Source organism: Varanus komodoensis, unplaced genomic scaffold (genome assembly GCF_004798865.1).
Source record: "Varanus komodoensis strain SLA01 unplaced genomic scaffold, ASM479886v1 scaffold16, whole genome shotgun sequence".
Taxonomy (NCBI): domain Eukaryota; kingdom Metazoa; phylum Chordata; class Lepidosauria; order Squamata; family Varanidae; genus Varanus; species Varanus komodoensis.
Genome location: NW_025335468.1, coordinates 21875488 through 21892380, shown reverse-complemented (window position 1 = coordinate 21892380; position 16893 = coordinate 21875488). Strand labels below are relative to the sequence as shown.

The 16893-nt window shown below is 40.4% G+C and overlaps 1 protein-coding gene across 6 annotated transcripts; it reads left to right on the top strand.

Annotated features, from left to right (window-relative positions):
• Nucleotides 1–846: 846 nt before the first annotated feature.
• On the top strand, nt 847–15530 carry LOC123021197 (ADP ribosylation factor like GTPase 14 effector protein). Of its 6 annotated transcripts, none has more exons than XM_044425765.1 (5): nt 945–1053; nt 7405–7426; nt 8087–8586; nt 10652–10782; nt 12406–15530. In XM_044425765.1, exons 3-5 carry the CDS (start codon nt 8164–8166, stop codon nt 12632–12634), a joined length of 783 nt encoding a protein of 260 aa, XP_044281700.1. In that variant the 5' UTR covers nt 945–1053; nt 7405–7426; nt 8087–8163; the 3' UTR covers nt 12635–15530. The 6 variants fall into 6 exon arrangements, with proteins under 6 accessions (XP_044281706.1, XP_044281702.1, XP_044281700.1 ...); XM_044425770.1 differs by lacking the exon at nt 7405–7426 and adding an exon at nt 2175–2249 and having other exon boundaries at nt 1035–1053; XM_044425768.1 differs by lacking the exon at nt 945–1053 and adding an exon at nt 2259–3798.
• The last annotated feature ends 1363 nt before the right edge of the window (nt 15531–16893 follow it).

Sequence of the window (16893 nt, the reverse complement as noted above, 5' to 3'; positions counted from 1 at the left end):
TCGAACTCTGAAAATTGCGGGAGGAGTGCGCGATTCGTGCGTGACGTTCAGATTGTTACGTAACGTCTTGTTGGCCTCACTTCCAATTCTTCCGCCACCGCCAACACGCGGACAAAGAGATCTAAACAGCCAACACTTCCGATGAGTTTTTTCTACATGTGGGACAAGACTGAAGTAAATAGATAATATTAATTCGGAGAAAACAGACATGAGCGGGGTTCTTTTACTCATTGACTGTTACAGTAGAACAGGGTTAAAAGCTGGTATTGAGTGTACAAATATCCATTTGTTTTGCTTTTAGACTAAATTGAAGAGCCAATGGTAATCTATCCACCAATAGGACATGGGCACAGAAGCACCCTTCCGCTCGTGTTCATCCAGTATACTACCTTCAATAGCCTTACCCTCCGTGAATTTGGCTAAGCCCCTTAAAGGTTCTCTAAGGTGGTGATTAGGAAAATCGTACAACTCCTAGTAAAAAAAACGACTTGGAAGGCAATTCTACCTATGTTTACCCAAAAATGGCCCTACAATTCCCAGTATGTCCTAGCCAGGACTAGAGCATTTCGAACCATGCCTAGGGCCTAAGTAGACAGCTTCTACTTGAGAAAAGCTGCAAACTTGGTATAAATACCAGCGTATTCTCACGACAGACAGGGCTGTTCATATCTGCCTGTCACGCAGCCTTTAAAAATATCAGAGATCTGGCCCGGAAAGTAGACATAAGAACCCTCGGTAGAAAGCACGTCGTTTCAAAGCATGTTTCGCAATGAAAACTGTGTCTTCATCGTCGCCTGCTTTATTCTGAGTTCTCTCACGAAGTAGTGCTGCGTCCTTTCAAGACTCTTGCCCCGCAAATAGATGGTTCTGCGCACGGGAACCGGAAATCGTCCTAGGGAGCCGTTATGTCGCTGCCCCTGCCTTGGCACTTCCTGGCGCCGTTTCCTTTCGTCGGCGGGGGAGCGGGCTGGGCTGCTTGGCTTCATGGCGGCCACGGGAGAGGTTGGCGCTGGAGTGACGAGCGGACTGGGCCGAAGGAAAGCTTATGGCAAGGTAAGTGCCGGCGGGGATCCGGCGGGAAGGCGCGAGAGCTCCGTGGACAGGACCGCCGAGGTCCCCATCAAGTCTGCAAAGAAATGCCTTTTCCGGAGAAGAAAAGGGAGTAAAGAAGGGAGTCCTTTTGTTTCGTTCTCCAGTTTTCAAGTGTGTTGGAGCCATGAAGGTTTAAAGAAATTATTTTCTTTCTTTTTTCTGCTTCTAGGAAGGGGGAGGGGACAAGGGTTTTAAAGCCGTAAAACTCTTGAGATAGTAAGATTTAAAAGTACTCGCCCCCCAATTCATAATACTTAACAAAGTATATGGAAGGGAAAGAGTGCCAAGTATCTGTACTGTTTGTAAAGTAGTTGTCCTTTCTCACATTGTGAGTTTTGAAAGGGAAAAGTTGCCTTTATGCTGGCAATTGCGATATACATACTTCCCTTCGAGAAATGTCTTTTTTCATCCCCTTTTCAATCTTCACCAAAGTTCTGTGAGGTACATTGGCAGAGAAAGGGTAGCAGCATGCATAACTAGTAGTTAGAGATAACATTTATAGTAGTGTATCCATCTTTTTAAAAAGTTAGTAAAATATTTCAGCCCTTCCTGTAAGGATGTCCCTCGGATATATTTCTTGTCATTAAATCAGAATTTGAGGAACACAGTGTTGTGGTAAGCTGAGAAACGTTGAGAATTTCATTGCTTTGAAACGTTAGCAAGTACTAGCTTTTCAGAGACCTGAATGCAATACTGTAGAGTTGTCATTACAATGGTACTTGCATTCAGTTTTTGTTTTTCATCTTTTCAAGCTAGTTTTTAGGGTATATAGAGCAATCCCTTGTACATGGTAGGCATGTCGTGTGTGGAGCCAGCTAGAGCCAGGGGTCAGACTAGATGGCCCAGGAGACCCATTCTGACTCGCTCTGTTTCTAATATGAATGACTTTGCAGCCATACATGCACATACACTTTGCAGCAGCTATGAAGCCATTAGATATATACATAGAAAGCATGCATAACCAAGTTTATGTGCATATAGCTTTGAAGGAAGGACGGGATGCAGCCTTTTCTGATTTAGTCAACCTTGTCATTTCACTTGTATGGAACTAATAAGAGCCATATTATGTGCTACATTATTAGGTGTACTGCTGAGATGCCTTAAGTTTGCATGTGGGAAGTATGGATTTGCAAATAGCTTGTACTGATCAGAAAACCGTGAGCTGCTGCAACTCCTCCTTCGGTGTACTGTTGCTGGTAAACCTGGGTTTGTTGTGATAACCTTAGGTTATTTGAGACTAATAACTACAATTGGAGAAATGGAGCATGCTAGCTGTGTGCCCTGTTGCTCCTTGTTGTGAGGGTTCCCCTTCCCACCCCCATTTCCATTACGTTGTTATAGTTCTTAGGATATTCATGTTCGGTCAGGACCACTACCGCCGTAATTAAAAATGGAACTTGATCCTGTCTAGTACAGAAATAATCTGTACATACACACATGTTTTGTTTGGGTTAATCATGGCTTCAGCAAAATCCATGTGAAATCATGTTCTGTGTACACTTTCTTTATAAAGCCTTTTGTACATGCCCAACTAAAGCTAGCTTTAATATTTAATAATACTTTACCATAATATAATTACCGGTTTCTAGGTCGAATTTGAGTTAAATGGAACATTAAATCTATCCCATATCTATGGCCAGAGTTAAAATCAGTAGGGAACTGCTTCTACTTTTCTTTTGTGGCCATATGGTTGCCTGGCTCAGAGCTGTTAACTTTGTCTATTTCTTTAAGTGTACTCTTAATTCTGCTTCACCCTTGAAGTAATTTACCAGTTGTGGATGTGGATCAATAGATTGCAGCTGCACCTGGTGGCTGGGAATAATTTTATGAGCCTGCAGTCATGTATTAAACATGCCTCTGAATATATGCAGTGCCTCTTCTTACTGAGTAAAGGCATTTAGTGAGATAAGTTTATAAGGCAGATACCACAGCTTTCATGCATTCTTTTCTTTTCGCATTGAGTGCTACCTCCACCTTTGTGATGTACTGTCAAAACTAAACAGCATCATTCACCAAAATTTCCAGTTGTTATTTTTAATGTCCGTTTAGAAGCTTTTTATGAAATGCTTTCCTTGCCCCAAGGTTCTCCTTATCTTAGGCTGCCATTTGGGGGGCAGGGGGGGAGAGCCACTGGTTGGGTGAAGCTGCTCTATTCTATCCCCACTCCTCCCCCTGCCTCTGTTTTTCTTTCCTTTCTCCAAAACATTCTATGGCTACTGATCACTATGTTGGTTTCTTTGAGGGAATTTTACTTAGTTTTCTTTCCTAAATTTTTTTGTACTTTTGCAGAACTGGTATGCTGATATCTCCTTCCTCTCAGTGGCTGTTTAGACTTCTCAGCAGAGTTTACTGTTACAGGAAATGACCTGGGACTGTTTTTGAATGGGCAGAATGTAGCAGCAGCTTCTATTTGTTGCATGCTGCTTCCCTATCCACCAGAATTGAATGCATGGTCTGAATGATTATTTGTAGACTACTGCCTACCAAATGTAACACTGATTGCCAGGGTACCTCCTTTTTCTATAGGTGGGTTAGGAGTTTTCTCATCATAGTTTCAGTCTGCCTATCTAGGTTATTCCACTGCCAGACATGCCTTGCAGCTGCATCTCCATAGATAATATTTTTCTATCCCTTAGGAGGATTCTCTGGTTTTCAGAAGCCTTTCTGCTAACATGTGATGGTATAGGCAAAGCTCTGATCTTAACAGTAGGTTCTCTTCCATTTAGTGAGATAAATGCTTTGTAAACAATTGCTTCCCGGGTTCACCTCTTCTGGGGCAATCTAATCAATGTTTGGTATACACATGGTTTGTGCAGCATGTTGTGTTAAACTGTTGTAACTTCCAGACCACCATCCTGTTTGCAAGCACACAGATTCTTCAACTCTTATCCCACAGTGCCTTAGAGCACAATCCTCTGACCACTAGAAATTGTTCATGAAGCTGGAACAACTGTTTTTGCACCAGCTGCAGCTCCAAAGTTCCAAGTGCAGTTTCAGAGCCAACACAGGGGTACCAAGAGATGGTGTGAGAGCCTGCCAGGGTGCAAAGGAGCAGAGGCAAAGGACTTAAACAGCTGAGAGCTCTGTGTCTCCGGCAGTGTCGAAGAAGCGTGGGGGCACTTTTCTTGCATTTGGTTGGATTCCTGTAATCCTCCAGATTTGAGGGTAACAGGCATCCACACTGGATGGTGCCCTAAGTTACTCAAGTTTAGTATGTCAGTATTTACATAGTGCTGAAGTGGGTATTGAAATAGTCACACCTGGTGAAATACCTGAATGCTTTCAGTAGTCTGTGTCTTGAAACTGTGGGGAAGCAGTCAGACAGCCCCATTCACTTAAGGCAAAACTGCTGCATGGATTGATGCAGCCAGGGTAATGACATGCTGAAGAACCTGAAAAACTCAGGCAACATCAATTAAGGTTGAAATTCTAGGTGTGTGAAGATGTATGCCACTTAAAAATGGAGATGGTCATCCTGAAGTTGCTATTGTTTTTCATTTGTTTCTTCCATCCTTTCACGGATGGAAGAAACAAATGAACTGTGATCGTGGCCATCCCCCCCCCCCCTTCCAGTGGGGAGATGGCCACGATCGCAGTTGCTTTAGTGCAGGGAAGGCATGCGTGATCAGAGGCGTGCTCCTGCAGGAAAGACGGGCATAGTCTCGGCCATCTGCCCCCCCCCCCCGCAACCAGCATGATTGCGGCCATATTCCCACCCCACCCCTGAGTGGGGAGATGGCCGCGATTGTGCTGGGGGTGGGGGGAGATGGCCGAGATTGTGCCCATCTCTCCCTCCTCCAGCGCGCCGTTTGCACCCGTCTCTTCTTCCCCCAGTGCGCCCATGATCATGCCTGTCTCTCCCCCCCCCCACCCCCCCAGCATGCCAGGATGACGGGCGCCTGCAGGGATGACAGGCACAATCTCAGTCATGCTGTGGGGGGTGGGGAGTTGATTGTGCTTGAGGTGGGGGAGAGATGGTCACGATCTTTGTTGTCACTTTGCTTCACATTTTTCTGATTTAAAAAAATGGTTTCAGAACGGATTAACCTTATTTACATTGAACCTTATGGGGAAATTTGACTTGGCTCATGACCAATTTGGGTCACGACCAGAGTCCTTGAACTGATTAAGTTTGTGAGCCAAGGTACCACTGTATATTGTCTCCTCCCCCTTTCCTTGCCTTTCTGAACACCAGTAGCTTTTCACTAACACCACCTGCTATGCTTTTAATGAGTGTTTCATAGGGCAGCAGCTGTTGATCTTCTCCATTCTGTGCCTGCATGAAATTAATGCAATATCCTTGACATTTTCTGTACTTATTAACAGTTGTCCATTATTGTACTTCACTTAAAATATGTTTTAGCTGAGCAAACTGAAGATTCAGATGTTGCAGCATAATCATAAAATATTGCCAGTAATAACATTCAAAATGTGTTGCTGAAATTTAAGTTAGATCTGGAAGTGGATACTTCCTATACATTTTTTTCCTATTCCAAATGGATTTATATGTGGGGTCACCAACCTTCTAGTTCCATGAGAACATCTGGGAACCTGACAAACTACTGCAGGAACAACTACATGTCTAATTGGTGGATCACTGCTTTGAGTGTCTAGCTGGTATGTCTAAGGATCTTAGGCTGAGTCTTATTCAGCAAAAACTTGTGTTCCATTTTTATTGGACACTGCAATGTGCCTTTAATAAGGAGTTGTCTAAGTCAGCTAATTGCTGACAATGCAATACAGATAATGCTTCTTTTAAACATATGTTTTGACAGTGTCCGGAAGTTGCTTTTCTTTTCTTTTCTTTTCTTTTTTTTTTTTCTTTTTTGGAGTTGGTTATTACATAAATGTGCTGGAATTACTTACCTGCTTCATGGAAATCAACAAAAGGAAGAGGAAATGGAATATTCATTCTATTTTTATCACTAAGAAACTGACATTATAAAACTGGTACACTCAACATTCAACTCCTATAGTGCAATAGACTGAGGACCTTAGAACACTGATTGACGTATGGATGCCAGTTTAAGGGGAGGATAAAATATAAAAAATCCGGGTGCCCATTAGTGCCGCATTGAGGACCCTAATTTCAATTATTAGCACGTTTCTAGTTCTGCAAAGTAGGAAGTTTTCAGCTAGAACTGTCATGTTCTACAGAATAACAAATATGCATAAGCAAATGCATGAGAAATCAGAAAGGCAATTAGAACACCCGCAGACATAAGTACTTATATTTTGGTTTACATACCAAGACAGATTCTTAATAAATGCAAGACAAATAGAAGATTTCAAATAGGTTCTCGTTAAATGTTTGCAAGTTGCACTCTAGATCCTATCTGCGCACTGGGACTTTTTCAGTCAACCTCATCTGGTCCCTCCCCTGAAGGCTACAGGCATCCAAAGCTATTTGAGAGGCTGCAGCTGGATGGGCAAATTGGTACAATTCCTGTACATGTGCAAAAGCATTTATACACTTGTAGTTCTTTTGATCTTGAATTCCGATAGTATTTGAAACTGACACCAGAGGAACATAGAGTGCTGCCTTACAGGAATCATACCATTCATCTAGCACTTCAGGTTTTCAAGCAGGGTTCCTTCCCCACTCTACCTGTAGATGCCTGAGATGAAACTCGAGGAATTCTGCATGCCAGCCATGTATGCTACTACTAAACTACCAGCCCCTCCCAGACCCACCATAGTTGTGATACTGGGTTTTTTTCCTTTTAAAAATTGTATCCTGCTTATTCAGAATAAAATTTCAGTTTGGCCTTTAAAAAAATGAATCAGAGCATGAATGAATACAATTCTGCTGTGTGAAGAAGAAAAGCTGCCAGGTTGGAGCCTTTTTTAAAAAACTTGTCTGCTTTGGAGCATGTCTGTCTGAAGATATTTTTGATATCTAATATTGATTGTTGGCTTAACAGCTTCTGCATACTGGCTTTGCTTCCACCATCCTTCTTGCCAGCTCTCACTCTTACTCTTGCTTGAACTGAATATATAATGAACTATCATTCAAAAATGTAAATTCAAAGTTTCTTATGGCTCTCCTGCTTTAAGATAGATAACAGAAGTAGTTTGAAAATGCTCCACTAGTGTGGAGAATAGTCTGCTGCATCTCTCAATAGACTGCATTCACTACCATGTGATGTCTGTTCCTAAGGCAAAAAGACACACATGTTCCAGCTGCTTCCATGCATACAGATTATGAACAGGAAACTAAGGAGAGGTGGATATTGTTATCAGTATAAGTTTTAGATTAATATAATGTTCTGAAGTTTTTACTACAAAAATCTTATTATGATTTTCCATCAGGTCTCTTGCCAGATTCTTCCACGTAAGTAGAAGACTAACTTGCTGACTACTTGACATCTTGGTTTTGAACCAATAAAATTTCCCTTCTTTATATCAACACAAATACTAATTACTGATAAGACAATCTTTAACAGTGGGCAATCCTGAAGTATATGAGCAGGTGTGAGGTGGGAGTTGCTATAGCTACTATAGCACACTTTCATTTGGCAAAGAGAAGCAACTCCATCTGGCTCAGCTCTCAACTTCCCATCCACTTTTTGAGGCTAGTGTGAAGTTAAGCCATTTTCTGCTATTCCTTTGCCTTGTTCTTCTTAAGTGGGATGGCAGTTACTTCATGCTTGCAATCGGATGGAACCGTCTGTACTAATGCAATTCAGCTGCAAGTTGGGACTGTAGAGTCTAGACTTGCACATTCTGGTAGGACAGTGCCAGATCTGAAGCTTAGGCCTAAAGTTTCTCTTCTGTACACAAAAATTATATGATAATCTACAAATTTTAAAATAAGGCTAAAACTTGCTCACAGAAAGAACTGCGTTGTATAATTCATCTGCATCCTTGAAACAATAATAAGCTTACAGAGAAAATTTCTTGAACATTAATGTTAGGGTTGATATTATTTTGGATCTAGTTGAAAATAAAGGCACACAGCATAAATCTCACCTTACTTCACTGCTTTCTCCAGGATAATCTTCGTAACAGCTGCTAAAGACGACAAAGACAAAATGTAGACTATGAAATATATTTTACTGGTCAAGTAAAATGGATCCATGTTCAGTTGGAAATGAGCTGCAAGCTAGCAGTGATTGTCATAAAACATACTTTACCTGCCACACTGGCTTCAAGACTAAGCAAGAATTATCATCAACTGATCTGTTACTCCTTCAGCTTAGGACTGGGATAACTCTTTCAGAGAACCATACAATCTGCTTCCATCATTCTAAGCTTTACCTTGATAGATATGAAGATTTACAAAAGTCATGTTGTGATCCTTTTAATTTGCACAAAAAACGTTCAAGGAAAAACTTGCATGCAATTGACATAGATGATGCAGCTTTTCTAAGTGCCAAGTTTGGACGGCAGTTTGTACCTGGCTGGAAGCTTTGTCCAAAATGTACACAGATAATAAATGGAAATGCAGAGGTTGATTCTGAAGACCGTCAGCGACGGAGACTTGATTCAGACGTATGTATATGGGGACATTTTTTTCACCTCTCTAAATATTGGACTAAGGCTGCAATCCTATGCACACTTACATGGGGGTAAGCCCCACTGAAAAAGCTTGTACACACTTCTAAGTAAATGTACCAAGGAATTTGGTTGCAGCAAAAGTGTAGTATTGCTAAGATTGTAGGTATACATTTTTGTAAAAGTCCTTTTAAATACCATTGACATACAAGGTATTCTGTTTTTTTCCCACTAGTGTTATCATCTCTCACTAAGTGCAACGTAAAGAATGATGTGTATAGGTGAAACAGCCAACATAGCTCAAACATCAGAAATGGAGCTTTCATATGACCTCACATCATCTTAGATATAATAGCTGTCAGTGGAATGACCACATCCAGCTGCAAGCCTTCATATGGTACATTATGCCTCAGCCTTAATCCTGTGGAAGAGACCAGGACTTTTCATCTGAAAAGGGGGAGTTGGCCATGCACAAGCAATGTCCACACATGCACCCCTTTCACATGAGGAAGCAAACAAGATGTCTTCAATTTACTGTAGCTTCCTGTTTCACCTGAACCTAGAAGTGGTGATTAACAGCTGCTGAAGCAAGCTGGTTTAGCATCTTCAGTTTATTATGCTGCCATGTGCTGAAGCTGTTGGCCATAGTTACCCAGTGGCTCATGCTTACAAGCATCTGAACTCTCCCACAATGAGTTGAGGTGAATTATTCCCTAGCAGCACAGTTATGGTGAGACAAAGGCAGTGAAACCTGCTCTACACAGTAAGCAAAACAAGGTGTAAAAGTATTGGCAGGCTAGGCTGAATTGTACTGCTTTGGGCTGCAGGTGATAAAACACGTTTTTAAATGATCATTCCCCTGTGTAACATGTTTCTTGTCAGTGTAAACAAAGCATGCACAAGCACACAGAGGAAGAGGGGTTCTAGCTTAGCTGCTCTCTGTTAGGCAGCTGCTGTTGTACTTCCAGGACATAGTTCACATGGGGGAGCATCCAGAAATAAAATAATTACTTGCAGTCTAAAGTAGTATGCTCCTTAGAATACTTACAGAACTTGAATAAAGGAAATGAACCGCCCCCTCCCCAAAAAAGATGCACCATAATGAAAGATTTACATTTCTGGAACTGATTTTCCAGCTAGACAGTATTCAACATTAAAGGTTAAAGGTTTCCCTTTGATGTTAAGTCCAGTCATGCCTGACTCTAGGGGGTGGTTTCCTAGCCGAGGGAGCCAGCGTTTGTCCGCAGACAGTCTCCACGGTCATGTGGCCGGCATGACTAAGCACCGAGGTGCACAGAACTCTGTTACCTTCCCACCAAAGTGGTACCTTTTTTATCTACTTGGCATTTGCATGTTTTTGAACTGCAAGGTTGGCAGGAGCTGGGACGGAGCAACGGGAACTCACCCCGTTGTGCAGATTCGAACCGGCGACCTTTCGATCAACCAGACCAGCAGCACAGCAGTTTAAACCACTGCGCCACCTGCAGTCCCTAGTATTCAACATACTGCAGCTAAATTCTCGAAAGTGGAAGTAAAGAGACAATTGAACATATGCCCTGTTAAGTTATTAAAGGATCAATATAGTATTTGTTTCCATTAATTTGCATCAGTAAGTATATGCTCATGTCCAACTTGCCATCCGCTCCGTAAGAAAATACCTTTGCTTTCTTTTATTAAACTGTCCTTACAGAGTCACCTTATGAGCAGCTTAGAGACACAAACAAGTGAGGGTCTTAACAAAAAGACATAGTAGCTTTGTGCAACAACATCTAGCAGTCATTTGTTCACATCTCTATATAGCCCTGTAATAACCTTATTTGATGAAGAGCAATTCACAGTGAGTACACTCTGCATGAAGACAGGGCATGTGATTCACCCATACCTGTCATATTCACATGTTCATCATCAGAAGATAATTTACCAAGTGGTAATTAGTAACACTTGGTCTCAGCTTTCTGCCTAGCTTTTACATGAGGTGTGATAACCCCTAACTTGATTAGTGGTGGAATGTGTATTAAGCTTTGTGTTTCTGGGTCAAATGAAATTCTCTGTATTTGTTCAGGGGCGTACAGCTAAGGCCTTGAAGTCCTTACAGTTTGCTAATCCAGGACGGCATAGTGGATTCACACCAGAAGCAAACAAAAGAGAAAAAAGAAGGCTGCAAACAAAAAACACGTCTATTAATTCAGACAGGTGTGTTTATGTACTTTGATTACATGTATGTATGTTTTACCCCCATCGGTGGGCAGGGAGGGGTGTCTTATTTGCATTTAGACTGTGCTTAAAATCCACATGATTTGATAGATTCTTATGCTCAAAGTGGTCTCTGACTATATTACTCTTACATGTTTTTTCACATGATATATATTGAATTGGAGAGGTGGGGATTGCTTCACTGTATTGGACTCCTGTTGTGACTAGTGGTGACATCAGTGTAGCTATTCTTTCTCCCTTTCCCTCCTATCTCTGCCTCACTGCCACTACTGTCCTGTACTAGCTTAGCGTGGCTTGAGGTCACCTTCATCACTTTTGTCGGGTTATCTAGTTTTTAAGGCTGCTGGCGCTATAGCAACCAAAATGGTGTGAGAGAAATAACTCTGAAAATGCTAGACAACTGTACATCAATTTGTGCCCATGTGCATTTGCACCAAGCAGTACATATTTTGTGATAGTGGATCCATTTTGCAACCTGGCTTAGTTAGACTTTGCAATTAAAGCAGTGGGACCAGTATTGACAACCTTGTTCATGAGCTTGGCTCATGGTCATTTTGTTTTAAAGTAAAATAGTGACTGTGACTGCTGAAGTGCATGTTCAGGAGCACAATAATAGACCCTCCCCCCCACGTACACACACCAAAAATGGTCGTGGTGACAATAGTTTGGACAGTGTGTACAAAGGAATGAAGCTAGTTCACAACTGGCTCAGTAAATCACTTATGGGTATGTAGCCTTCTTGACTAGGTGTAACGAGGTTTCAAACTTGTCTTTTTTTTTTTCATGCCTTTCCATCACAAATATTATTGTGCTGTGGGAAGCAGCCTCAGGTGTTACCAAGTATGGATTTTTTTTTAATCACTTCCCTTCCTCAGTATCTGAGCATAGTCTCCTCTTAGAATGTCCTTAAAACATGGGCAACCAAATTCTGTTAAAATTGTTGCTAAATTGCTGAGCATGACAATATTATCTAAAATGACTATATGTTTCTTGCTTTGCTAAATCATTTCTAACTAATGAAATTGAATGCTGCTAAATAATTAAAATATTTACCTGATGGTCTCTGTAGATTAAAGTACACTGAATCCTAAAAGTCTATCAGGTTGCAACCACAAGTTCTATATGCTGGTTGTGGTTTTTAAGTATGAGACATAGTTGTGTCTTAAGAACTCTTTATGCCAGTTCCAAGGTAATCTGCACTAGTATGACTGTTAATACCAACATATGGTAAGAGAAAGACCTCTGCTTTGTATGGCAACAAATAATGTTCTAACTGTATTAAGAATATTTTTAATAGCGAGGCACAAAGCAGCACCCATACAGAAGTTACCAAGAAATGTTTCCTTTTGGTGTGGGATTCAGTTGCCACTTGAAGAAATTTGCATGGAGAAACTGCCATTTTGCGGCTGGTTAATATGCCAAATTGTATGTGTGTCTCAACAGCCTATCTCTGGATGGCTTATGGCTCTTATATCTATTACTGCTGAGCATGAGATAATTAACCAGAGTAAATGCACTTACCAACTGAATTGCGGGGAAGTAAAATGGAGGATCTAATACTACAACTTGCTGTTTTTTGTCCTTGTGTTTTTTCCCCTCCAGGCAGTTAATACCTGCAAAGAGCAAAGTATATGATAGTCAAGGATTTCTGCTTTATAGTGGGATAGACCTTTGTGACTGCCTTGATGAAGATTGCCTGGGATGTTTCTATGCTTGTCCCAAGTGTGGCTCCAGCAAGTGTGGCCCTGAATGCCGCTGTGATCGCAAGTGGCTGTATGAGCAGATTGAGATCGAAGGAGGGGAAATAATTCGCAACAAGCAAGTGGGATAGCCTGCAGGTTGCATTGGAGCACAGATATTCCAGAAATTATCACATAAAATCCATATGATTTCTTCAGATTTCCAGTTACTGTTCAGTATGATAGATATAAAAGCTGTGGGTCAAGAGTTAATTCCATCTCGTTATCCACCTAAAGAATTCCACTTACAGAAGCAAAACTAGAATGTAGCTTGATAATCTGAGAATTTACTAATAGACAAGTGGATGAATGGGAATAATATTAGCCATTTTGTACCATGGGATCTATACAGAAGATACTTTACACATGCATCTCCCACTTTCCCATGTAGGAAGAACCTGGCATAGCCAGTTAAAAATGTGACCACCACTGTAGACACTTTAAACTCTAGCAGCTGTGAGCAATAGCAGCTCTTGATGAATTTGTAATTTGCATGGTGGATAGAAAACACAAGTGTCACATTAAAGCTTTTTAGAAGATGATACTTTTTTCATTTTTAATAGAAAACAATTATTGTCCTATTTTAAAAGTGAAAGTATTTGAGATGGGTTTTTCAAATCTGAATGCAAAGAAATTCTGTCCTGTAATTTAAACAGTATTTTACTGCTTGTGATGAAAGCATTTACCAAAGATGTAACTCAGGCAACATTTACATTATGAAGTCACTGTTTGAGAACTTTATGGTTTAATCTCTAAGCAGCCTGACAAAGAACTTCCTGACTGAAATCCAACAGACTTCGCTAGTTTTTCAGAAATTCACAAATTATTTACTAGAATGTAAATGATATGAGGACAGAGACCAAAATCTTGTATTTATCAATTTCCTATATTCACTGTTCTGCATAAGGACATAGAACAATTTGCCATATGCTCAAATTAAGAACATTGCTAAGAGAATCTAAGAGTGGAACAGGGCCATTTTCCTAGTTTAGACACCTCAGGGAATAAGGCAGGAGTAAGCAACATGGTGACCTCTATACATTTTGGGCTACAGCTCCCATAATACCAGGCCACTGACCATGTTGGCTGGAACCTATCAGAATCATCTTGATGGCACCAAATTGCCTACTCATGGAGTAAAGGATCTTACCTGTGTAAACCACACCTGGTCAAGATAGCTGATTGCCATTTACAGTTATGGGTAAGACCATAATTATGTCTAACACCTAGAAGGTTATGCCTGGAGCTCAATTTGACTTGCCCATGGCAAGAAAAGTATCCTGTGACCTATTCTGACCTAGAAAAGCAAAGTGTAACAGAAAGCAAATAAACCAGTGCTGTTCTGTCATTGGAATCTAGAGGAAGTAGAATTGAACCCATAGCCCTTAACCTAGAGTTCCATTGGTGTTCTGAGTTGTATGTATGGAGCTTCTTCCTTGTTTGACATGGGAAAATACTGGAATGATCTCTAAGAATACTAGAGTATATGCAAGGAGGCTCTGGATTGAGACAATAGCTCATCACTTCAATATGTATAGAACCAATTCACTGTCCACTCGGTAACAAAAGACCAATCATTACTAAAATCATTTGCTATTAGTTGTAATTTACATTAGCTAAATATTACTTCATGGCTAGAGTTATGTTTTATCTGAGTCAATTTGCATAGCTACAATAAATTCTCTTGTGAAGAGATGTTCAAAGTAGGAATGCTTATTTAACTTAAAACTCTTCTGCCTGGCATGTCATTTTTATAAAAAGAGCCTTTTGCATTCTATCCAAATCAATTCAGAAGATAAAGTATTACAGTACTGTTATAGGACCAACCAAAATACATAGCCATTGTTACCTAATAGTCAAGGTATTGCTGTGACTTCTGGAGTTTTTCCGGTGGAGCATCATGGCTACCTACAAATTAGATACCAAAATCAGAATGAACTTAGCCTTTAAAACTTTAGAATGCTTTGAGAAACTTTGCTTGAGTTTGCTACATAAAATGAAGTTTATGTAGATATGTATAGAAATTGGCCATCACCTAACATTCTTTACAAGCCTGCCAAATTGATGATTAGTTATTTGAATAAATGAAATGTGCAGTCTTCTGAAAGTAGTGAAGCACCAATAAGCTAAAAGTAATCATTTTGGCCACTACTATAGACAAAATCTGTTATACTTTCTGATATTGGCAGATGCAAAGCTTCAAGTTCTGTTTGCTGCACGCTAATACAAGTTGCTGCACGCTAATACATAGTTCTTCTAATCCTAATTTATTTGTGTTAAGTTGGCATCTATTTGTGATATGAAACAAAAAACAGTTATTCAGTTACATTGAGCCAGTTCTTACAATCAAACAGCACCTTATTTAAACAATGGTGGGCTATAAAATGTGCTGGCAGCCATTTTGAATATTCAAACCATGGCTTGTTATCTTGTCTGACCCCAGGACCATGGCTTAAATAATCATTGTATAACCCATGTCCTTAGGCTAAAGTAACATCACAGTCTGCAGCTTGAAGATTCAAAAGCTGTGCAGCATGGCTCAAGATTCCTTAAACAGGCCACAATGGGCAGCCAGCAGTGATCATATAAACAGGTCACTTGTGCTTTTGTGTGAACTGGTGATTGCATTTGTCTGCTTTCTTTGGAGATATATTAGGTTCTTCTATGACTAAATATTAGATGTTTATTCAAGTGAAGCCTAAATTTACTCTGCTGCATGTATGTTATTAGAACACAGGTTTGCACAGTTCAGAGTAAGTTCCATGAGTATTAATTGATGGTGCAGAATGAACGCTGAAGAAATGTAATCAAGATTAGTCAGAAAAATCCATTCCGTTGGCAGGAAAAATCACTGCTTGTTCTAGAGATTCTTACAAAGAGGCAAGATGGAGTACATGTCTATGATCCTGTCTTTAAGAAAAGCAAAGGTTGCTGTCATTTGTTATCATTTATGTAGTCATGCTAATAAATAAGTTGATTTAAGCCAAAGTATTTGGTGCTTATTCCTTTGCATTTTAATCTGACTAAATGTCTTCCTGGTACATGTTTGTTCTGGAATAGGTGTGGCAGTAGGTCACATGCTAATACAATTGCACAGACTTTTGTTGAATTACTAGGTACTGCATACAGCCATCTAGAGCAGCTTTAGATGGGGAAAATCCATGGCACTGGTTGAACATAGCACTACAGTTGTAGTTCTATATACACTTAAGAATAAACTGTTAGGCATACTTCTGAGTAAAGAGTGATAGAGTTGTTCTATAAGGCACACCACCATTTCTTAAGTATTCACTTAAAACATTTATATCCTGTCCTATATCCAGTCAGGATCACTAGATCAGTCATTTTCAACTGCTGGTCCACCAGCATTTCCTGCAGCATCTTGCTCGCCAGCACAGGGCTAGCTGCCAGTTCTCTGCCTCTTCTGTCAAGGAGGCCGGGAAGGGAAGAGGCAGCTCAGTGGGAGCTGTGGCACACCGCTCCACCCTTGTGTTTTTATCTTGTGGTTGTGAGCTGCCCAGAGGTGCTATGGCACAATTGGCCGGCATAGAAATGTTTTAAATAATGTTTCTAGTCAACCCTGTTCAGACTGAATGACTGAATGGGGCATATCTTTTGTACCGAGATCCAATTAGTGGTACTAGTTAAAAAACCACGTAGATTCCACCAGCCTGAACAGTCTGTGTGTTAAAGAAAGATCTTCACTCAGTTTCCAAACCTGTCTATTAGAACTTAATTGAACTTAATGCACTGCGGTTGATCCTGTTGCAGGGAGACAATGTCGGACCACTTGCAGACATAGCCTGGGTTGTCTGCCTGCTCAAAACAAAGCATAAATGTTTATAGGCCATAATACTGAACAATGCAGAAATGAAAACAGCATAACTGGAGGAAGTGGTCTTTTGAAGTCATGCGTACTGCTTGCTTTCTTGTCTAGATTACCACAGAGCAGCTATCCTATTTCCCTAGTTTGGGTAGATATTTTTTATAAATTTCACTAGCTTTTGACCTCTTCACTCCACTCTTCAAAGTGAGACCTAACTATATTTTAGGTCTCAACATAACTTTTAATATTAACTGAAATAAAGGAGCTTTCTGGTTATACCAAATACATTTTTTCCTACATTCTGCTTCTTCCTTTCAAGCTTCTAGTCTCGCTAGTTACTTTCATTTATCTATTTCAGCTAGCATGTTATACACAATGCTATTACTTGCAAAGTTAAGTAACTGCTTAGATCTGTTCCTTGTTCAATCTGGGTTTTATTTTTTTTACAACATAAGGTACATTGCATTCATCAGAAGGAAATATGCATATACTAAAAGATCTCTTCCTTGGACTTCCCTGCAAAGC